At 37.0% G+C, this 24,276-nt stretch overlaps 2 protein-coding genes across 4 annotated transcripts; one reads left to right on the forward strand and one right to left on the reverse strand.

Annotated features, from left to right (window-relative positions):
- Positions 1-146: 146 nt before the first annotated feature.
- LOC135760496 (NACHT, LRR and PYD domains-containing protein 3-like) lies at positions 147-15,987 on the reverse strand. 3 transcript variants are annotated; one of them, XM_065274491.2, is made up of 11 exons: positions 14,277-15,987; positions 9,964-10,239; positions 9,746-9,886; positions 9,257-9,310; positions 6,837-8,676; positions 6,550-6,723; positions 2,667-2,840; positions 2,106-2,279; positions 1,847-2,023; positions 1,350-1,396; positions 147-1,264 (listed from the first exon to the last, which is right to left on the reverse strand). In XM_065274491.2, exons 2-11 carry the CDS (start codon positions 10,217-10,219, stop codon positions 720-722), a joined length of 3,582 nt encoding a protein of 1,193 aa, XP_065130563.1. In that variant the 5' UTR covers positions 10,220-10,239; positions 14,277-15,987; the 3' UTR covers positions 147-719. The 3 variants fall into 3 exon arrangements, with proteins under 3 accessions (XP_065130563.1, XP_065130565.1, XP_065130562.1); XM_065274493.2 differs by lacking the exon at positions 14,277-15,987 and adding an exon at positions 13,866-13,957; XM_065274490.2 differs by lacking the exon at positions 14,277-15,987 and adding an exon at positions 11,847-12,055.
- LOC135752263 (NLR family CARD domain-containing protein 3-like) lies at positions 13,953-24,166 on the forward strand. The gene is made up of 6 exons (XM_073814498.1): positions 13,953-14,001; positions 16,100-18,204; positions 18,332-18,505; positions 19,614-19,790; positions 20,687-20,733; positions 22,957-24,166. Exons 2-6 carry the CDS (start codon positions 16,298-16,300, stop codon positions 23,490-23,492), a joined length of 2,841 nt encoding a protein of 946 aa, XP_073670599.1. The 5' UTR covers positions 13,953-14,001; positions 16,100-16,297; the 3' UTR covers positions 23,493-24,166.
- The last annotated feature ends 110 nt before the right edge of the window (positions 24,167-24,276 follow it).

Here is a 24,276-nt window from a genome sequence, read left to right on the forward strand (position 1 = left end):
GGATACACCGCTCTACAGTAATTTGAAAGTGATTGCAGTACCATTTTTGGCCACCATCATAGCATAGACTCAACATTTAAAAAAATTATCTTTGCTGTCAGAAGGTTTATAGCAAGGTTTACGAGTGGATGTCTAAACGTTCCCAGCAGGTCTTTCTGTGTGGTGTTCTACCCGTTTCAGTTGGTTTCTTCTGTGTTTTTGTTTTTATTTGTATTAAACCATAGTTAATTTTCTAAGTGATAAAACTGTATACAAGTTCATAGTACTCATACTAGTTTTAAAACTTTGTTAACTTCACAGTTTCCCCTTTTTATACTCCTTTTTACATTTCACATTGATTTTATTATATACTCAATACTAAGAATTCTTACATGAAAAGATCACATTGTCCAGCTTTCTTTAGAAACTGAATGGTAAATCACTATTATCTTTCCTTATAAAGACAGAACAATTTCGCAAAGTCCAAGCAAAAATGAATGAGGTAGAGATGATTGGTTGGTTAACATGGTTATGTTCTTTTAAACCAGATGGCTCGATTAAAGCTTCTGTATGGAACCCTACAGATTTATGGCTTATGAATAAACGTTCAATTTATTTATTGTGTGTATTTGGTGGGTTAATGTTTCTATTAAAACATGCAAGGGTGAACAATGTTGAAATCTCAATGTTTTCCTGCTGCATTCTTAGTCCTTCCGAGAATTAAATAACTAAGATCATTACTATAAAGAAGTATTTTGACACAGACACACTGAGGAGTTAAAATACACTCCAAATCCAGCATACAGAGGTTCAGTAAATGTTGTGTTATATGTGTGTAAGTGTGTGAGTGTTTGTGTATCAGAGACGCTGTAGAAGGACAAAGTGCCAGCCGACCAGTCCAGATAAACTCCTACTCTATTAGATGGAGCTAACGAGACAGGTATGTGTGTTTTCTTATTATTGTGACAGGCAGTGAATCTGTTACGAGAGCAGATCAAACTCCAGGACTTTTTGTTGTATCCAAACCAGCAGTCATTATGTTTCCCTTCCCTGCCAATTCCTTTATAAGACACAGATATATCAGCTTCCATCCCCATCCATTCAATCTCCCAATAACAGCGTCCAGTCAGACTCTCATCACACAGAACCTGAAGACACTCATCGAATCTGTCTGGATGATCAGGATATGACTGAGACTTTATCACACGTGTGACCTTTCTGTTGTCTTCAGACAGTTTGAGATGAGTGTTTGCTGTGTTTAAATCTAGTGTGAGATCACAGGCATCTGAACACAAGAACAGAGAAGCTCTATAATGTGTGTACAATGATAACAAACAAGGTTTTGTAAAGTCTAAGTATTGTTTACCCACATTTTTGTAGCCCTGTTTTAATCCTGAATTCTCCCCCGTGGTCAAGACTGTAGAAAGTGAAACACAATTTTTTAAACTGAATATATTTTTGCTTAACAACAATTTCTCTTCATCAAAGAGCCATTTTTAATGTCCAATGGCAATAAAGAAGACCTGAAGATGTAATACTAACCCTCAAACATTGGAAAATTCCCATTCCCATCATAAATCACAGTAACTGATTATTGTGGTCAATGTCACAAAATTGTGATGAACAATCTATTAAAGGTTTCGTTCTTTTTGATTCCATGTTTTCATTGTATTGTTGCTTTAATAGCATAAATAATACCATACCATTTAGGACAATGAAAAATCGATATACAGATAAGTAAATTGTGTGAAAAATACCGCGGTTTTGTGAAACATGAACACATGTTATATTGCGCACTGTAAACATAATCAATGCTTTAAAAACACAGAAAGAACTGGACCTTTAAGTCATCAAAACATCTACTTACTTGAGTTTCTCCAGTGTACACTTGGGATCATTGAGTATCTGAGAGAGCATCTGTCGTCCTGAGTGTTGTGGGTGATTGTAGGTCAGATCCAGCTCTCTCAGGTGTGATGATGGGTTTGAACTCAGAGCTGAAGCCAAATAACAACAACCTTCATCTGTCACCATACAACCTGATAATCTACAGAGAGATCACACATCAACATCAGTCAGTTCATCCTCTTTAGTTATAAATCAGTAAATCAGTATCTAGAGATAAATACCTCAGTGTGTGTAGTTTACAGTCTGGACTCTTGAGAGCATCAGAGATGAGCTTCACTCCTGAATCCTGCAGGTCATTGTTACTCACATCCAGATCTCTCACAGATGAGTTTAAGGATTGAAGACATGAAGATAAACTTTCACAACACTCAGCAGTCAGATTACACATGGACAATCTAAACACAACAATAAAAAATTCAAGTATTAGTGGTGCTTGGGAATGCAAAGCATCACTTTTGTTATCTTTCATACATATTTCTCTCGAAAAATTTCCACACATAGTGCAGACTATGATTTTAAATCTTTACTTTCTAACAATTGCCCACACAAAGACATATGTACACACATAAGGTCCCCAATCTCTCCTGCTCTCTTTCTCTGTTCCTCTAAATATCTGAACACATAATAACAGGACAGAAAATAACTGAGAGCCTTAAATGGACATTTTATCTGAAAGATGCAGCTATTTGATTCTAGATGCAGACATTTAGGCAGAGTCATGTATCTCCAATCAGCCTGTGTGGATATATTTATTTAAAAAAATATTTGAACCCACCACACACCTCAGTATCTGTAGTTTGCAGTCTGGACTCTTGAGAGCATCAGAGATGGGCATCACTCCTGAATCCTGCAGGTCATTGTTACTCAGGTCCAGATCTCTCAGGAGACACCACGATGATTGTAGAGATGAAGAGAAACTTTTACAACACTCACCAGTCAGATTACAAATGGCCAGTCTAAGCAGAGATGTAAAATTGCACATTAGTTTACATTATGTGCAGTGTGTGTTTAGATTTACAGAATACTTGAAATGAAGCAACCACAAGAACTCTCACACATCTGTAATTGCTTAAAGTCGCTCTAAGCGAATCTGTGTGACGTCACTTATTTTATGTTTGAACTGTTTTCAAACAAACGGAGCATAGATAACTCCTCCCCCTCCCTTCCATGCTTTCATGAACGCGCACAACCCCACACAGCAAAATCCCCGGTGTTAAATTAACACCGGCTCGGTGTTTATATGGGAACCACCAGCAGGGTGTTAAAAGTAACACCGAAGCAGTGTTAGAGTTAATAAGATACTTAAGCAATCATTTGAGTGATTATTTGATTATTGAAGACACCTGGTGACAATGAGCTGAACTACAACTACAACTTCCAGTCACTGCCTTAGATAAAACCTGAAAAGACAACACTCTTATTACAAACCAGACTGACTTTTGTCTACTTTGAAATTGTTTGGTCACCATTATGGTGATCAGTGGTTCCTTTAGTTGGGCAGTTTGACTCTTATTTTCCTTTTGAGGTCTTTGCAACAGAGTTTACTGAACACATTATTTGTTGTAAAAGTCGTAAAGCAAAGTTTATAAAGTTTTTATAACAGAGAGTGTAGATTTAAGTAAATTGTTTACACAGTCAAAAAATCAGTATTCATGGAAAATAAAATGTTGATCAAATATATATTCTCTATTGGTTTTAACTTAGAGCTTTTCAAATTTTATTGTTAAAAATACTTGTTGGAAAGTAAATTTTTTGCCTCTCGTGCAGATATCATGAATCACCCCATTAATCGCAACAAGGGTGACATAATTTATGTTGCAATGCATGATGGGAGTCATGAGTTTAATACTATGGTGGATCCCAGCATGCTTTGCAACATGATGTTTGTCACCATGATTCCGATTAGTGGGGTGATTCATGATATCTGCACGTGAGGCAAAGAAGTATTTCCAGCAAGTATTTAACAATAAAATTTGAAATAAATTTCCAAGGAAAGCTGTGTTACTGAAGTCCAATAGAGAATAATATACATATGATCAACATCTAATTTTCTATGAACACTGAATTTTTTGACCATGTAAACAACTTACTTAAATCTATAATCACTGTTATAAAAACTACATAAACTTTGTTTTAACATCCTTGGAAACATATAATGTGTTTAATAAACACTGTTGCAAAGACCTCTAACGCAGAAACAAGAGTCAACCCACCCAACTAAAGGAACCACTGATCACCATAATGGTGACCAAACAATTTCAAAGTAGACAAAAGTCAGTCTGGTTTGTAATAAGAGAGATGTCTTTTCAGTTGATTTTATCTAAGGCAGTGACTGGAAGTTGTAGTTGTAGTTCGGCTCATTATCACCAGGTGTCTTCAATAATCCAATAATCACTCAAATGATTGCTAAAGTATCTAATTAACTCTAACACTGCTTCGGTGTTACTTTTAACACCCTGCTGGTGGTTCCCATATAAACACCGAGCCGGTCTTAATTTAACACCGGGGATTTTGCTCTGCACTCCCAAATCCTTCTTGTTGTTTATTGGCTGGAACACTTTGTTGTGTTTCATGGTGGTAGGTTTGGCCACTGTGTTTTTATTGCAGTTTGTAGAGAGATAGCGTTATTTTTACAGTTTGATCAGCGGACAGGCAGCAAGCAGATACTGTTTGCTGTATGTAACAAAAAAAATGTATGGTCTAAAACGCGTGAATTCGCTTAGAGCACCTTTAATAAAGAAATTTAAACAAGATATGAACTTGCCAGTGACAAGATAAAAGTGAAGACAGTCTGAAGTTCACAGATACAGATGTTGGTCTGTTAAGCAGGTGTAGGGGGCCGTTCATTTTATGTCTAAAACTGCAAGTAAAACGCAACCGTGCTGCTTTCCTCCTTCATTTCAAAGCACTAATTACACTCGTGTAGCATTTGCTGTTGCTAAGCAACCATGAGATGCCTGCTTCATAGATTCTGTAATGTGTCTACATTCACACATCGCCAAGAACCGACAGGTGGATTATAAAAGTGCTGCGAAAATGATTCAAATTCATACTTCTCAATATGACTTCTCAAATTGCTTTCGCTGTACTTTGATGTCATCCACCTGTCCGTTCTTGTAGCGCCACATGAAGCCGAAAACACCCATTTTTAACTTGCTGCAAAGACAATGTGCCTGGAAAAAGACCACATGCGCATCTCACCACTTTTTATGTGAGCGTGCTTACCACGTGTCTACTTATGAAATAATAAACTTGCCCGCACAAGACACGAAATGCGAACGAACCCTTAGTGTCTCATTTAGTGAGCTCAGATTCAGATTAAGGAGCTGTCAGTAGAAAAAGATCTAGTCTGAATCAAACTGTGCTGAAGTGGCTGTTACAGTCAAGGGCTTAAAGGGGACATATTATGAGACTTTTTACGATGTAGAATAAGTCTTTGGTTTTACCAGAGTTTGTGTGTGAAGTTGTAGCTCAAAATACCCCACACATAATTTATTATAGCAGGTTGCCACTTTGTAGTTGCAAGCAAAAACTGGTGTGTCCTTTAAAATGCAAATGAGCTGATGAGATGCAAACACTGATCACCATTATGGTGGTTTATTAAAATTTTAAATCAATTGTGCTGGCTATTATTTTCTTAATAATTTAACCATCTAAATATATTTCTCTACTGAATGCTATACATGAAGGGATCTTTGTAGTTAAAGGTAGGGTAACAGATTTGATCCTGAAACATTTTTAGTTATGCTGGTTAAAAGTCTCCTCACATTCTGATAGCAATCACTGTGTTAAGTTGTTTAAATGTATTTGTAAAAATTTATGTCATCTGTAAAAGGCGTAGGACCAAAAAATGTTCAACAAATCATAGATTTCGGTCTGAACGGACGTTTCCTATTATGTCCCTCATACGTAAGCATAATTTGAATTCCCACCGTGCAGCGAGTCCACGCAGATACCATACGTCATCCATACCATACGTTCACATGCGCTCTGTCTGTAAACAGCGAGAACAGCAAACTTTTCTGCTGAATTGACAACCTACACAGGAGCAACAAAACTAAATGCATCTTTTATAACAACAACAGCAAAAACTGCCTGGATCAGCAAAGAGCAAAAACCCAAATTAACATCGGTAAATTTACTGCTTTACCACGAGATGCAAACAGCTGCAGGAGGCAAATGGTCTGAAAGGGTCGTTGCACTGTTTATTTTGGTAAGGTAGGTACGCGATATGTTTGTATTGAGATGGATTCAGATATTCTACTTTAATGAAACGTTGTGTTGCTTATGAAATTTGTGTTTATTTTCCAGGTTAGCATAACGATATAGTTACTACGTCTACACAATCGAACGTGTGCTTAAACTAATTCTGATGTAAACCAGTTGTTTATGTTGGTTATTTTGTAAGTGTTATTCACTTTGTACTGCAAAGTTTTCTCACTGGTGAATGAGACATGAGACGTGACCGTCTGATCTGTGCGTGTTCATGTGTTTGGAAAGAGGCGTGACTTTGGATGGCAATTTGACTTGAGGGCGGGATCGGGATTTCATTGCTAGGCGGCTACCGTTAGCATTTTTCAAAATGTGTTACCCTACCTTTAATATGGACTGATATGTGCTACTGGAGTGTTTTATACAGACCGTGGTAATAATAAAAACACAGACCTTAGTATCTCTAGTTTACAGTTGGGGCTCCTGAGAGCATCAAAGATGAGCTTCACTCCTGAATCCCGCAGGTCATTGTTACTCAGGTCCAGATCTCTCACAGGTGAGTTTGAAGATTGTAGAGCGGAAGCCACAGTTTCACAGCAGGTGTTATTGAGTCCACAACTGTCAAATCTTTAAATTAATTTAAATAGTTATTTGGTTATTATGCAAAGCATTAAAAGGAAAAAGGTCAAATATTTGTGTTGTAAGATTTCTGCAATGTCTATAATTCTTCAGATACTCACAAGGCCTTTCTGCAGCATCTCACAGCGGACACTAGTTGCAGATAACCTGCCGGAGATGTCTCATAGAGTTTCGGGTTGAACTTATCCAGCACGTCTTCTGACATAAAGATCATGTAGGCCAGAGCTGAGCACATAGAGGATGATAAGTCCCTGATAGGTCTTTCTAGAGATACATCTGATCGTCCACATGTCTGGATTTCCTTCAACAGCGAGTTGTCCTTTAACTCACTTAAACAGAACGTAAGGTTGGTTGATGTTTCAGATGCAATGTGCTGGCTTTGAAACTGTTTGATGTATTTGATGGTTTCTCTGATGCTTTCTCTGCTGTCTTCAGTGTTGCTGAGGAGACCTTTCAGTAGTTTCTGATTGGATTCCAGTGAAATGCCCAGCAGAAATCGTAGAAAAAGATCTAACTGTCCCTTATGACTCTCCACAGTTTTGTTCACCGCTTTCTTCAGTAAGTCATGCAGTAATATATAATCCTGTCGCTCTTCAAAGAAAAAGCAAAGTTCATCCATGTTCTTGCTCATGTAACAGAAGAACACGTACAGGGCGGCGAGGAACTCTTGAACGCTTTGATGCACAAAATGGAAGACCTTCATCTCGTGAAGTCCAGCTTCCTTCTTGAACATCTCTGCAATCATCCCTGTGCTCTCTGAGATTTCACTGAAATAAATACCACTTTCTTTAAGATCTTCCTCACAAAACATTGTGTTATCTTTCTTCAGCTGTTCAAACGCTAGCTTGGCCAACTTCAAAACTATAGTTTTATTAGAATCTAAGACCTTTGTATGATCTCTTTCCTCTCTGTCCTCGTATTTCTCATTTTTCATGTTCATCTGAATCAGCAGGAAGTGAATGTACATTTCAGTGAGTGTTGCGTGAATGTCCTGTCCATTGTTCTTCATGAGAATATTATGAAGTACTGTGGCTGTGATCCAACAGAAGACAGGAATGTAGCACATGATGTAGAGACTACGAGATGTCTTTATGTGAGAGATTATTTTAGATGCTTGAGTTTCATCTTTGATTCTCTTTCTGAAGTATTCCTCCTTCTGCTGGTCAGTGAATCCTCTAACCTCTGTGAACAAACCTACAAACTCAGGAGGGATTTGATTGGCTGCTGCTGGTCTTGAGGTTATCCAGATGAGAGATTTTGAAAGCAGATGACCTTTAACCAGATTTGTAAACAGTTCATCTATAGATGATTTCTTATTAACGTTATTTACACTTCTACTTTTAAAGTTCAATGGAAGTTGACTCTCATCAAGACCATCAAAGATAAACAAAAGCTTAAAGTTGTATATCATTGTGTCATTCAGCATCTTCATTTCAGGATAAAATTCCTGTAGAAACTCATGAAAACTGATCTCTTCATCTTTGATCAAGTTGATCACTCTGAATGGAAGTAGAAAAACGGCGTCTATGTCCTGGTTGGCTTTTCCTTCAGCCCAGTCCAGAATGAACTTGTGCACAGAGAAGGTTTTTCCGATACCAGCGATGCCTTTAGTGATCACAGTTTTGTTCTCCTCATTTTGATCAAGCAGACAGAATATATCATTGTAGTTTATTGGCTTATCATGGGATTTGTGTCCCCTTATACTTTTCTCAATGTTGTAAATCTCATGTTCCTCACTGATATCCTCAGTATCAACCTCTGTGATGAAGAGCTCTGTGTAAACGTTCTTCAGGTGTACTTTACGCTTTTTCTTGCTTTCGAAAACACGTTCTGTTTTCTTCTTCATGCCGGCTTTGTGATGTTTCAGGAATTTTCGCAGGACAAATTCTTCAGTTTCATATGGGCAGAAACTTTGTAAAAATTTGTAAAGGACAGAATCCCCTGTTGTGCATACATAAATATATATTATGAATAATAATATAATAGTAAGTGTTTTGCTAAAAATATATATATGACCAATCATATATAATTACATTCAATAGTGAAGGAACACAGTAAAAATTATTTTTCTTAACATTGTAATAATTTCCCTTAAAGTTCCCTTCATTTCCCTTAAAATTTCCTTAAAATCCTGGAATGTTTTTTTATCTTTAAAAAAAATCCAGATAATTTACTCACCACCACGTTATCCAAAATGTTGATGTCTTTCTTTGTTCAGTCAAGAAGATATTATGTTTTTTGAGGAAAACATTACAGGATTTTTCTTATTCAATCCCAAACAAGGAATAAGGGTCTTATCTAGCGAAACGATTGTCATTTTTGACAAGAAAAACTATGGGGTTCATTAAAGTGAGAAAAATCCTGGAATGTTTTCCTCAAAAGACATAATTTCTTCTCGACTGAACAAAGACATCAACATTTTGGATGACATGGTGGTGGGTAAATTATCTAGATTTTTTTTAAGAAAATGGACTAATCCATTATTACTTAATGGTTTTCTATACAACTAATTCTATAGTACCTTGTGTCCTTGAATGTTTCCTCTCAGGCTCCGGCAATAAAGGTATTTGTTGGTCTGTAAAAGTAAAAAGATAAAAATGGGTGAGATTAAAATTATTTAATTTTAAAATATATAAAGTTAATATTACTGTGACATCATTGTGACATAGGCCTAAATATTACTGTGACATTGAAAGTATTCAAAAATGAATAATGATACTTATAGGGGTGTTTCCCAGACAAGGTTTAGATTAAGCCAGAATTAGACACCTTAGTTATATTAGAACATTTAAGTAGTTTTTACAAATATACTTTACAAAAAACACTACTGTTGTGCATCTTCAGACAAAACAATAGCACTGATATATTTTAAGATGTCAGTGCAAGCTGATTTCAGTTAAGAAAAACTCAAACATGCATTTTAGTCTTGGACCAGACTTAAACCCTGTGCAGAATACTGTCCCTTAAAGTTTTACAATATGCCTTAGCATGGACAAGTCTGTTTATGTACCTTTGCCGTATATTTGTACTGAGCCTGTGAAAGTGTTTCCACTGATAAAAGGAGCATTCACACTTGCACCAGTTTCAGCATTCACTCCAAATGAGATTTCTGAGCAAACTGGACTGGAAACAAGAACTGGAGTACTTGGCACTGAAGGAGTTTATGTGAAAATAATGTTTTAGTATATTGCAAATGTGAACATTAATTATTTGCTTTGTTTGTATTACCTTCCCTGTTGTTTTTCTCTAACTTTTCAGCCAGCTGAATTTGTTTCATCTTCTTCAGGATATCCTGTGTGATCTTTACAGCTCTTTCTGGTCCAAAACGCTCCACCATCTTATCCACTGTGTCAGTAACATCTGCATTCTCCAGTTCATCAGCTAAAACCGATTCAATCTGTTTTAAGTGAAACTTAAACCTCTTAAGTTTCTGTGGGTCCAGCTCATCCAGTGTTTCCAGAAGCTGCTCTGGGTCAGAAGTCATCTTCTATCATTGGCTCACTTCTGCCAAAAAATAAATATATATTTGTACATATTTATTTAGTAGTGACAAAGCTATCTAGCATTTTAACACAATGTTTACAGTGTAATCTAGGGCTGCACGATTTGGGTAATTTTTCCCATTGCGGTTATTGATGCTAATATTGCAATGTGCGATTGCGATTATACTAAATGGTATCATGAGTCAACTTGATGGGTTTTAAGGAAAATCCACACACAGTTTAGCTAAAATGTGTATTTGTCAAACTAGAAATGTTTCCGTATTGCCACGTGATGTAGCAACTGCTCAGTGTCAGTAATCCTAAATCCAAAATACCGCCATACAACAGACATAGAGTTTTTTGGTGGCTACCAGATCACTGTCAACCTCCTCTGCATCCATCTTCGCTCTGGTATAAGTGACGACACACACCACACATGTGCATGCCACACATGCACTGCCGTTTTTGTTAGTTTTTCTTTCTTTTTTTTAAACAGCAAGGAAAATCATCAAACTGTTATCAGAAAGTTTGTATTAACAAGTCCACACATTTATTTATTTAATATAATTGCAACATTTTGCTGTCATATAATCGCACAGGCTGACATCACGATTGGGATTGCGATTAATTGTGCAGCACTAGTGTAATCACAATTAAACAAGGACTGTGTAGAAATATAGGATCAACACTATAAATCTATTTCCACAACATTGTATCCAACAGTATAAATCTATTTCCACAACATGTCCTAAGTATTTTAAGTTAACATAAGGTACTAAAGGTCAAGTGTGAGAGTGTGCTATAGCTGCTTTTATTATATTTCAAATACATAAAGTGGGGTCTGAAATTCTGAAAATCTAAAAGATAAATAAAATTGATTCTTTGCTGTTTCACTAATCAAATTTAAACTAATTTGTACCACTGGTGTCTTTTGGACCCCAATGTAACGTAATTCAGGACAATAAGATTGCGTATTGTTTCTGTCATCTGTCATCGTGTATTTATCCTCAAGTTGTTACAAACCTGTAAACACAATATTTTTTACTGGACTCAAAGGAAGATATTTGTAATCAGCCGGGAAACAGAAACACTTGACTTCCAAAGTCAATATAAAAGTCAAAATATGTTCCTTTGTTTGTAACAAGTTGAGTGTGAGTATGACAGAATTTCCTTTTATTTTTGATGAACTATCACTTTAATGCTGATCTAAATTAAATGCTAAGCTGACATATGGTTTGACTGTAGGATTTGAGATCGAAATTAAGGGGTGAAAAGTCTGTGAAACAGATGCACAGTTTATTTAAAACATACAGTACATTAAAATAATCCTTTAAGACCCACGTGTCTAAATACATAAATCATGTGTAACTGAATGTGTGACGATGCAATCCACTATAAAAAGTGTCTAAGTCACTGCGTCACAAAATGCTATACACTTTTAATATACAGTAATTAATGCTTATAGGCTGCTATAAATCAACACTTAAGTTACTGCCTTACAAAACCACGATAACGTGATGTTAAAACCTTGTCCAAAACCAATCGATTTTTTTCTAAAATGTTACACTCACACAATAACAATGACACCACATTACAGTAAATGTGTTAAAATAGTGAAAGAGAACCTACCAGAGCAATTCTGTAAAACATCCATTCAAAAATGTGTAAACAATTTTTTTTTAACATTAAGAATATTTTAAATGTTTGTTCAGGATTTACAATCAAGTGAAGTCCTCTTATTTCAATGGTCGACTTCTTTCTATTTTACATAGTAATGTTGACCAGGAAATGTCTTTGACTGACTAGAAACACGACCTGTAAATGTTTAACTATGCTGGGTAAGGTGTATTGTGTAAGTTGCGTATCAGTGTAGATCATGTTCAAACATGTTTTCCATCAGCATCTGTCATTAACTTTATTTCTCAGTTCTTGTGCAGCTATTTTAGAACTTTGAATTTCTTTGATATAGCAGCTTACAATCTTTTACAGTATTATTTGTTCACACATACGTTAGCTATAATAAAGCAGATATTTAAATAAAAAAATTCAAATTTTCACAAAAAAAAACCTAATTAAAGAATTTAGGGGCAGCATTTCCCAGCCACTGTTGAAATAAATCATTACAGACTCTTGAGGGATTTTAAAATGACTCGAGGCAAAACGTGATATGCTTTCTCTTTTGTAAGACACACTGGATGAAGTTTGTAGCACAAAAATGTACTAACTGTATCTGTGGACATCTCCCTTCAAACAAGAAAATCATCTTGTGAAAGTTGTGTAACACAAACAGTGTAAACTGGTTTAACGACAGATAAAAATTAACCCTTTGAAGAATACTCCAAAAATAATTCCAGAATAAAATCTATTAAGAAATTAAGAACAGAGAATTTTACATATGGCCTATTTTTAAATACCACATGCCAAATGTCTGATATAGTTTCATGCAAATAATAATGTTGAAACATATTTCCAGAAACATATTATTTTCCACATACCATCAATTTTTGTATCTCTAGATGTCCCTCTCTTCCTGAAACGCACAGATTTTGTACAAAACTCATTTACTTGAAAAGGTCTGCGTCCCCGATTGGCCAGCTAATTTGTTTGAAAGATTCGGTCACAGTGCAATGCTAACAGGAGTTAACTTACAGGCTGAGTCTGAAGCGGGAGGAATTATGATAATGTCGGTCTTCTCTACATCACCAATCCCAGGAAGTAAACTGTTGCCTACAATCCATGTGTTTGTTGTAGTCCAAGAAAAGAGATTTAGGTTGCAGACGATAACTCATATCATCATTTACTTTGGGCTTTGTAACTTTTGCATATCGTTAACATGTACTAATACACACTCTCACACCAAAGGGAATGTAAAATTGTGAATCGGATCATAGGGGCTCTTTAAAACCCTACAACTAGGTGACTAAAATATAACAGGATTTTAGTTTTGGGTGAACTGTCCCTTTACTGCTTTTGTGGTACTTTGACGAACACCAAAGCTTATGTGGCGGGCGCATGTTTTTAATTATGCTTATTCGGCGCCGCAAGAACCAACAGCCCGATGACTTTTATCTTTTGTTTCCAATGGAACCGATGCGTTTTTTAAAACAGCCCCTTAGTGGCGGGACACACCAAAGCTTTTTTACGCGGCTGAAAACACCTGGAGGACGCCAAATGCCAGCTGTTTTTTTCAGCTGAGAGCCAGCTTTCTTTAGCCAAGCGCTTTGGTAGCTGTGATACTTGAGCTGTGAGCCGGTTGGTTGTTGTGATATTTGTTCCGCCCCTCCTCCACTGTAATTGGATGGCCGTGTGAGGCCTGACATTGAAGGGCCTGAGCTTTTCACACAAAGTTTTCAGCCTCGTTAAAAGGTTTTGGTGTGCACAACCCCTAAAAGCTTTGGTGTGCACGCCCCCTAAATGCAAAATGACTACATTTGCAACTTGTACTGTGAAATTATTCTGTTCATCATTTTGTGTGTATTTGTGAAAGGGTTTTAAGAAATAAACTTAAGATCACAAATAATCACAAAATATTATTTTACTGCAGCAGTTGGTAGAAGTCAATTTTCAGAATTAAAGACATATGTTGCATGGGAATTATGCTGGTCTATGCTGTTTTTTCAACAGGGGATACACAGTTAGCTGTCTGACCTTTTTGCCAGTTTTATGCTGCCATCGCGTGCTGGAACGCCCCCTGACGTCGTGTTTAACTCTGGGAAGTTCACAAAATGGGCGGGCCTCAAACTTAAAAATGGAGAGAATGGAAGAAATATTTCTGTTGTGACAGGTATGCTGCTTTACTGTTTTTTTACGCAACGACTTCATTGCCGTGTCATTACAGTAGTACCTACATATTTACATATATAAATAATCGTTCAAAGTATGTTTTAGTGTTTAAATAACAATTTCTTATGACACACACAAGTATGAATGACGTCGTCCATTATTTTTTGACAACAAAGCACCACAACACGCTCGTAATCACGACTTCAAAATTGGGAATTATCACATTACAAAACGATAGCATGTGAAGGCAGTGTGTTGGACAGTGGTTTGACTTACATGAAGGTAGATCAGTATTTTGGAAATGCAACTTCTCACCAGCGAAACTGGTCACCAACGTTATGCCTTTTATAAACAAAGTCTTCACTGCAGGTAAAACTCGACATGTTGAGAGAAAGTGCAACAACTCTGCAGCTGTAAAAAGCGCAAACTCAGCGTACGTCATCATTGAAGAAAGCAGATATGTTTGACTTTATGCTGCCCCGCGGAGATCATCAAATCTCGCATACCGTTTTTCATAAAATCGTTCTCGCGGTACTTTGATGTCATACGCCGATCGGTCTGCGCAGCGCTCAATGAAGCTATACACACAAAGCCAATCCTACAATGATGTTGACGTCACTAGCAGTCAGCTTCCTATGTCCCAATGTCCAGTCATTTCGACGTTTGTGTAAAAATGAAACTTGTATGAGAAGTCCCGTTCTACGCGAGCTTTGGAGAAAACTCGCTATTTAGTGAATTAAACTTACATTTGTTCCTAGAAAAATATATATTGGAAACTGTCATGGAACTGTGGTAAATTGAGTAAAATCGTTATCCGAGGGTAAACAATTGAAATCGAAAGTAAATGTAGAAGAGGAAGCTGGCTTATTATAAAACTGCATTAATTTGGTGCTTTTTACAGTAAGTAGATAAAACACTTCACGTTATCGTGTTGTTTTGAAATAATGTAACAGTAAATATATTCAGCCTAGTTACCCTCCCAAAAAAATAAAAACAGAAAACATCACAGAAATGATTTTGGATTTAATGGTTTTATTATGAATTGTAGCCTATTGGTTGTAATGGAAATTTTTATGATCTCTGTGGGTCTCTGATGGTATGTGTTGGGATGTGTTGGTGGGACCATTAAATCCTACTGGAATATGTCCCAAAATACACTACAAAAAGGAATTTTGTAGTGGTTTAAATGGTAAAAGCTAATCGTTCCTAATGGTATTTTAATGGAAACCATTAGAATTTCTGTGATGTTTCTATTGTTTTTTCAGCAAAGATGCACAATATGACCTTTTAACAGACCGGGTTAATACTTCATTTAGTCGTGTTTTCTAAATGAAAATGCTGTGTTTAAGAATAAAGCCTACATGAAAAAATACAGTAGTAGTATTATTATTTGTTTAGTATTTAGTAAATTGTGGTTTACCATAGTAAATTCTGGTGGTTATTTTGAGACATTTGGCAGGTTAGCTGTGGGTTTTACAGAAAAATAACCAACGCCCGACCTGTGGGACATTTCTCAACCAATTAGAATAAAGTATACAACAGCCCCTTGGTATAAGTAAGGAATAATTGGCGACTGCCCAATGAATTATTAGAAAATAATGCACACAATGCATTCATTTCAAATATGAGACGGGCCTGTTGAATGCTTTATTCTGAATGCTTTAAATACCTGTCAAATGTCTTAAAATAACCACCAGACCAATGTTTGTGGTAAGCAAAGCAATATTATTTTAATAATTCAAAGTCCCGTTGTCAATTATTCTTTACATAATTCAAAGGACAAGTCAATTATTCCTTTTATACCATGGTTACCACAGACATTGCTCGGGTTGTTGTTTTAATTCATTTGACAGGCCAGGTGTGCGTTTATCGAAAAATAATTAACACTTGTGGAAAATTTCATAATTAATCATAAAGCATTCATGCGCCCTGTGGTAAACACTATAGTATTCTGTTATATTAACTATATTGATTTAATAAACTGCTGTAAATAATAGTGCACTAATGTAACATTTTCTGTGGTTTAAAAAAAACGCAGTATATAGAAACTAGTTTACTGAATCTGTTAACACTAAAGCATAAATGTTTTTTCGTTGCAGATCTCCATAAAAAAAACAAGATTTTAAATACAATTTATTGATGTAAACTGTAAGGCAATAATTTGTATTGGTTTAATTGTATTTGGAAATAAAATCAAAAACAAATTGGCTGGTATAATATACAAAATAAAAAACAGACCTGTCCTCATTGTAAAAAGAGATCCAGGAACACGTCCTGTTCTGGAGTCACACAGAGTCATGGAAGGATCCAGTTCTGCTGATTTTGCTCACTGCTGCACAGAACCAAACCTGCTGAATGAGACTGAAGACCTTCATCGGGATTCTCATGAACCAGTAGATGATGTTCTGCAGAGAGTCAAAGACCAACACAAAACCATCATGAAGAACAAATATGAGAGTTTATTTGAGGGAATCAAACAACGAGAGAATCAAACCCTCCTGAAGAGGATTTACACACAACTATACCTCATAGAGGGAGAGAGTGAAGGAGTGAATGAAGAACATGAGGTTTTACACATGGAGAAAAACACCAGAACACAACACTTACAAGACACAACAATCTACTGCAATGACATCTTTAAACCCTTACCTGAACCAGAATATAAAACTGAGAAAAGAAGAGAGAGGAAAGAGAAAATCAAGAGCGTTCTTACTAAAGGCATCGCTGGAATTGGAAAAACCGTCTCCGTACAGAAGTTTATTCTGGATTGGGCCGAGGGAACAGCCAATCAGGATGTAGATTTCATGTTTGTGTTTCCGTTTCGAGAGCTGAACTTGATTCAAGATGATCAGTACAGTCTTCACAAACTTCTGCTTGACTTTCATCCTGAACTTCAAGATCTGGACTCAAAGATTTATGATGAGTGTAAAGTTGTGTTCATCTTTGATGGTCTGGATGAAAACAGAATGACACTGATGTTTTCAGACGCTGAGAAAGTTTCTGAGGTGACTGAGACTTCATCAGTGCCTGTGTTGATATCAAACCTTATGAAAGGAGATCTACTTCCTTCTGCTCTCATCTGGATCACCTCCAGACCAGCAGCAGCCAATCAGATCCCATCTAAATACATCAACCGTCTGACAGAAATCCAGGGATTCAATGACGCTCAGAAGGAGGAATATTTCAGAAAGAGAATCAGTGATGAACATCAAGCCAGCAGAATCATCTCACATGTCAGAAGATCAAGAAGTCTCCACATCATGTGTCACATACCAGTCTTCTGTTGGATCTCATCCACTGTGCTTCAAAACATCCTGAAACAAGACAATGAGAGAGCAGAAATCCCTAAAACTCTGACTGAAATGTACATCCACTTCCTGCTGATTCAGATGAATATGAAGAATGAGAAGTATGATGAGAGAGATCCAGAGAAACTCCTGCAGTCCAACAGAGAAGTGATTGTCAAACTGTCTGAACTGGCTTTCAAACAGCTGATGAAGGGTAATGTGATGTTTTATGAGGAGGAGCTGAGAGAGTCTGGCATAGACATCACTGACGCCTCAGTGTATTCTGGGATTTGTACGGAGATCTTTAAAGAGGAATCTGTGATGAATCAGAGGAAAATCTACTGCTTCATACATCTCAGCTTTCAGGAGTTTCTGGCTGCTCTTTATGCATTTCACTATTATATCAATGTAACAATGGAGGGACTGAAGTATTTTGCTTCAGTCCAGAAATTGCTTAAAGGTGCAGTAGATGATGCTCTTGAAAGTGAAACTGGACATCTGGATCTTTTCCTGCGATTCCTGCTGGGCATCTCACTGGAGTCCAATCAGAGACTCTTAAAGGATCTACTGACACACACGGTGGACACCTCAGAAACCATTAAGAAGATCATAACACACATTAAAACCAAAATCAAAGCCATGAATACTTCAGAGCATATCTCCACTGAAAGATCCATCAATCTGTTTCTGTGTCTTCTTGAAGTGAATGATCAGACTCTGTACAGAGAGATTGAGGAGTTTGTGAGATCAGACAAACACTCAGAGAAGAAACTCTCTCCTGCTCACTGTTCAGCAATAGCCTACATGCTTCAGATGTCAGAGGAGGTGCTGGAGGAGCTGAATCTGAAGAAATACAACACAACACAGGAGGGGAGAAGAAGACTCATACCAGCTGTCAGCAACTGCACAAGAGCTATGTGAGTATTAAATCAGTAGTTTGAAACAGACAGTTCAAGTCATCACTAAGAGAACGATATGTATTATAATTCGTGTTCAGTTCCTGATTTCCTGAATTACTTTTCAATCGTTTTTTTTCTCTTACAGCCTTGATGATTGTAACCTTAATGATCAATCCTGTAAAACTGTGGCTTCATGTCTACAATCATCATCGTGTGTTCTGAGAGATTTAGACCTGAGTAACAATGACCTGCAGGATTCAGGAGTGAAGCTCATCTCTGATGCTCTCAAGAATCCAAACTGTAAACTACAAATACTGAGGTGTGTGTGTGCATATGGTTCTGAATCAGAATAATAGTTTTTTCCCCTCTTTTCCCATCAGAAGCTGTGTTTCCACTACCCTTCAAATTGCGCAAAATTAAATAGCGAATTGAAAAAGCACCCAATGGAAACGCAACAATTTTGCATAAACTCCTATATATCACAAAAAAGATTTATGCTCAGTACAGGTGATTTTTCAGTCAGTTCGAAAAAGGAATATATTGCAAAACTGCTACTTTTTTTGCATTTGCAGTTCACCTGACGTGTGTAAAAGTTACATTTACATTTAGTCATTTAGGAGACGCTTTTGTCCAAGCAACTTACAAGTGAGGCAAATAGAAGCAATTATAGCAACACAAGAACAGCAATACATAAGTGTACTGGAAATAGTCTCATCAAGTCCAACACAATATACATAGACAAGGGATTGTTAGTCATTTTTTTTACATGATCATTCTTAAAATGTGTCACGGATTGGTTAAAGGACAAGACAAAAGAGGTATGTTCGAACCAGTAAAAGCATGACATGAAAATACTGCAAGAGCCATTCGGGAGTCGACTGCTCTGCTTGCATTATCTCGCCGTATTTTGATGTAATCCGCATGCCTGTCTGCATGGCACTGTATGAAGTCAAGCACACCTGTCGCCATGCAAGACAACATACTTATGTTTTAGTCGCATAACATCGGTTAATGGAAACTGTGACATTTCGTTATAGTTTTTGTTAAAAATAACGTTAACGTTTTGCGCCAATATTTTATGTAAACGCAGTTATTGTGTGTTTGTTACTCTGCTATACAATGGCAGTATAAACAAAAATATCAGCAGATGTCAAAGCTCATGCCTGGCGAAATTCTGTGAACAGCATTTTAATATATTATAACGTCTTCATCTGTGGTTCAGCTTAAACTTTATGTAGGTGGCTTCAGCGAGCCAGTAGAGTGAGATCAGGAGTGGTGTGATGTGAGCTTTCTTAGGTTGATTGAAAACTAGACTTGCTGCTGCATTCTGGATCTTTTGGAGCAGTTTGGTTGCATTGACATGACAAGCGCTTGGACTAGAAACTGCAAAACATACTCCGCTAAAGCTGCTGTCATCTGCTTTCTAGGTTATCAGGTTGTATGGTGATGGATGAAGGTTGTTGTTATTTGGCTTCAGCTCTGAGTTCAAACTCATCATCACACCTGAGAGAGCTGGATCTGAGCTACAATCACCCACAACACTCAGGACGCCAGATGCTCTCTCAGATACTCAGTGATCCCAAATGTACACTGGAGAAACTCAAGTAAGTTGCTTTTAAGAAAAACTGATCCTAAGATCTATCAACGGCAATGTTATTAAATAAAATTAGAATCTTAATATGCACTTTGGCTGTTCAAATGTAAAATACATGTTATTTAAAATAACAGCAGCATTTTGGTGTCCTGAAAACGCAATGCTAGAAAATGTGTTTATTTGGAGCTCAATATTATTGTTTTCATGTGAACTCCAAAACTTTTAAAAAACTCAGAGTAAAATGTTTTCGGGTTTTTACTGCATCATTGTCGTGTAAACATGGCTTCAATGAAGATTTCAGATTTACACTTTAGCAATCTCCTACATTTCTGCTCCTTTCCCTACCTCTCTTCCTCCTCTCCCTTTCAGCTCAAAGCACCCTAAAACTTATCTATGAACTCCCTCTGACACTATGTATTTCTCTATTGTAAGTTACACATCTAAAGAGCAGATAATGTCAACACAACCAGACAATAATAATAACAACGTTAGATTAATTAACTTGCGCCACAAATTTGGCAAAATGTGAATATTTCTCTCTCTCTCTCTCTCTCTCTCTCTCTCTCTCTCTCTCTCTCTCTCTCTCTCTCTCTCTCTCTCTCTCTCTCTCTCTCTCTCTCTCTCTCTCTCTCTCTCTCTATCTCTATCTCTCGGCATATGTGGTTTACGGGTTTACATAGACGCACAGCATTTTATACTGGACAAACTGTATATTCTATTCCCCTAACCTACCCCAGTCCATAACCCCAACCATCACAAAAACCTTTTGGCAGTCTTTAATCTATAAAAAAGTACCATTTAGTATGTTTTTTTTACTTTGTGTGTCTCTGTTAACCATGTTTATAGCATAATAAACATATCATTATACACTATTCATCCTCTTAAATCACATTTGTCTCCCTCAAGTTTGGAGCATGGAGGGCATCACAGGATCACACCAGGATTGAGAAAATGTAAGTCCTGCCGTTCAATTCCATTTTACTTTCTTTGTTCCTCTTATTAAGAACTGTTTGTGTCCAAAAAGTGAAGACACTTTTATGTTTGTTCTTGTTAGTGTTGGGCGATATTCCCCTATTTTGAGATCGTCCTATATCGTCAGGCTGTGAGATCGCCAATACAAGATAGTATCAGCGGTCACTGTCATGACCGCTTCCATCTTAAAACTGATGCCATTAATCTGAGCGTGTCATTAAATTCCTACATGCCAGGGAGCAGGAACAAAACACTTGCTGGTTTTAACCCTCTGCGCGCTAACAACCCCTCTAGTGCAAGGAAATTTCAAATCCATGCGTATTACGAGCTCATGTGCAAGGAAGAGTCTGCATCATGCGCATTACAAGTTCAGGTTCCAGAAAGAGTCCATGCCACGCGCATTCAGGTCCTAGCAAGAGTCCAAGACGCGCGCATTAAGTCCAGGTGCATGCAAGAAGGAATCCGCGTGTGTTACAAGCGCTGATCTATATAAATGACTGGATTGCGCATGACGTCACACTTGTGAAGCCACAGCACCGCCATGTTGGTATACCCAAACGTTCTGTTAAATCAATGGACATTATCAGATTTTAATGATAAAACATCACTTTACTCGTCTTCGTTTTTATATGTAAAGTTACCTTGTACATTATTACAACACAAATGTCCAAAGCATGTAAATAGTTATTTACTGAAAGTTGTACATTTTGCGTTTTAAACAGTTATTATACATTCATCTTTATTACAGTATATCAGAGCAGCAGACAGACCGCAGCATATTTAGTATTAATGACAATAAACGTGCTCATTCTGAAATCTAAATAAATAATCATGCTTTGTACCGTATGTGCATGCAATAATTTGCTAGTTTTGTAATTATGTTATATAAACTTACAAGTTACCTAAACTTATTTAGAGAAATAACGCTGACCGTCACCTTGTAGCTGAATGTCAAAAAAAACTTTATTTATACCCGTGTCATTAACAAATGCAACAGACACACTCACCTTAACGTTTTTTTATAAATCCATTATCCTGCCCGATTAAAACATAAACATTGCAAATAATACCAGAATTAACTATTAATTTACGTACACATATCCTAAAAATTAACCTTGTGTAACTGATACGCTGTAAAGGGGGTAAATTTTGATCTTGATTTTGTATGGAAGTCAGTGACGCTCTCTGCCGGTTGGGTATACCAAGATGGCGGCTCGAACTCTGCGCTGGCTTCACCTCACGCAGTTACGTCAAGTCTTCTATGCGCAATCCAGTCATTTATATAGATCAGTGGTTATAAGCTGTCTCGTGCAAAGTGAAGCCCACAAAGCTTCTTATGCGAGTAAAAGCATGCAATGCACATGTTGATGTGGAACTATGTTGATATTAATAATAACCATCACCAACTATCTTCATAAAAGCCCGCTATTGGGGATTTGTCTGATGATTGTCAATAGACGATACTGTTGTCTATTGGCACAACCCTAGTTCTAATATTTCTGACCTTAAATTGTACTGCAGTCTAGAGGTCTTTAAAGGTCCACTTAGTTCTGAAAACCTGAGGTCCGACCTGACACCCAATTGGGAATGGTCTAAAGGTTTCACTAGGACATGGGTCGGGTATAATATTAGTGGCCGCATGTTTCGCCAAACTGACTCGAGAAGACCCAAACTATCTTGCGTGTGTGCATCGAGTCCTTTTCTAACCACTTCTGTTTGCCAATAGCACTTGTGATAAGGTTAATTTTCGTTCAGACAGACCTGTCAATCAATTTTGAATGCACACTGTAGCGGTTACCTTGGTGTAGTCATAAGATCAAAATCTTAAATAAATTGAGCAGCGTGCCAAATTGCACCAGGGTTTCTTTTTTGTCTGACTGGTGCATGCGGGGTTGCAGACTGCACATACGTTGGTGCCATTTACATTCTGCTCTGTTCGGGTTCAAAGAAATTGACATCCACGCAGGTCAGACTTGGGTATATTTTTGTCTGGTTTGTCTCGGGTGGGTCGTTCTTTTTTTATTATTATTTATTTTTTATAAAGTGGGGTTCGGCTAAAAAGTGACTTGATGAATTTTGGGTATATCTTTGGACCTGAGAAGACCTCTTATTGCAATCACTCACCTTTTCTCTTCCTATTTCAGTCTGTGTATTGCCACTTAATGTTCATATATTTGATATTGTTGAAATCTTACTGTGTTCAGATGTCTGTGATCTCACACTGGATCCAAACACAGCAAACATTCGTCTCATTCTGACTGAGGACAACAGGGATGTCACATATGTTAAAGAGCAACAGCCGTACCCTGAACATCCAGACAGATTTGAGTCTTTTGAGCAGGTCCTGTGTAAAGAGAGTCTGACTGGACGCTGTTACTGGGAAGTCAACTGGACTGGATATGCTGATGTATCTGTTACATATAAAAACATCAGTAGGAAAGGAGGGGGAGATGACTGTAGATTTGGATGGAACGACAAGTCCTGGAGTCTCTTCTGTACTGCTGATATATTCAGTGTCTGGCACAATAACAAGAACAGTTACATACCTGCACCATCACCTCAATCTAACAGAGTAGGAGTTTATCTGGACTGGTCAGCGGGCACTCTGTCCTTCTACAGCGTCTCTGATACACAAACACTCACACATTTACACACATTCAACGCAACATTCACACAACCTCTATATGCTGGATTTAGATTTTTCCCTAAATCATCTGTGTCTCTGTGTCATATTGATTGAGAAGTAAAATTACCTTTGTTGTATTAGGTTACACATGAGGGGACTGTACGCCAAAAAACACTGCTACATTCATATTTATGAAAACGATCTTTGCCGTGAAAACGTGTTTGGCTGCAGTTTTTTTGGAAATAAAAGCCATTTTTGCTGCTTAAAAATCAATCATTGACAGGTGCTCTTTTATAGGTCAATTACATTAATGAGGCATTTTTTAAAGATAGAGATCTGAAAGACTATAGCTGTGCACAATTTTACGATAATTTGTGAAATGATCTTATAAAACATAAGGGCGTTTTCTGTGCGTATGTTTATTCTAAAACGATTGTAAGATGTAATTTAGGACGGTTTCTACACAGCATTTTGTAAATGAGGCCCTGAGGTCACAGCAGGAATTTGTGCTTATTTTGTCATCTTTCAATTCTTATTTATGTATCATATAATATATATATACAACCTCTTTCTTATCTTATCCTGTGTCATGTTTATCTACATTTATGTAATGAGTTTCTAATGAGACCAGAGGTCATTTTGAGTGTGAATAGGGTAGCAACTAAGGTCAATAAATCAAAATTCTGTATTGTTGCTGAGGCTCTTCAGTTTGTTCAAGTATGACACACAAAACACATCATCATTATCTCATTGCCATTTCCTCTTTCAAAATGGATATTACGAAATATATAAAATAAATGGAATTTTTTTTTCTACATTGGTGAATAATCACTGACGTCACAGTGACTAATATGAACGTAATTCACTCACTACCTGTGCAGTTTAGCGTTTATGTAAG

The sequence above is a fragment of the Paramisgurnus dabryanus genome, chromosome 4 (genome assembly GCF_030506205.2).
Source record: "Paramisgurnus dabryanus chromosome 4, PD_genome_1.1, whole genome shotgun sequence".
Classification (NCBI taxonomy): domain Eukaryota; kingdom Metazoa; phylum Chordata; class Actinopteri; order Cypriniformes; family Cobitidae; genus Paramisgurnus; species Paramisgurnus dabryanus.

Excerpts from the sequence above, each read along its gene's own strand:
- LOC135760496 (XM_065274491.2), bottom strand. The coding sequence starts at position 10,219 with ATGACTTCTGACCCAGAGCAGCTTCTGGAAACACTGGATGAGCTGGAC. Across the intron at positions 9,311-9,745 it reads AGTACAAATATACGGCAAAG|ACCAACAAATACCTTTATTG; the intron begins GTACATAAACAG and ends TTACTTTTACAG. Across the intron at positions 2,280-2,666 it reads TGCAAACTACAGATACTGAG|ATTGTCCATGTGTAATCTGA; the intron begins GTGTGTGGTGGG and ends TGTTGTGTTTAG.
- LOC135752263 (XM_073814498.1), top strand. The coding sequence starts at position 16,298 with ATGGAAGGATCCAGTTCTGCTGATTTTGCTCACTGCTGCACAGAACCA. Across the intron at positions 18,506-19,613 it reads TGTAAACTACAAATACTGAG|GTTATCAGGTTGTATGGTGA; the intron begins GTGTGTGTGTGC and ends TCTGCTTTCTAG. Across the intron at positions 19,791-20,686 it reads TGTACACTGGAGAAACTCAA|TTTGGAGCATGGAGGGCATC; the intron begins GTAAGTTGCTTT and ends GTCTCCCTCAAG.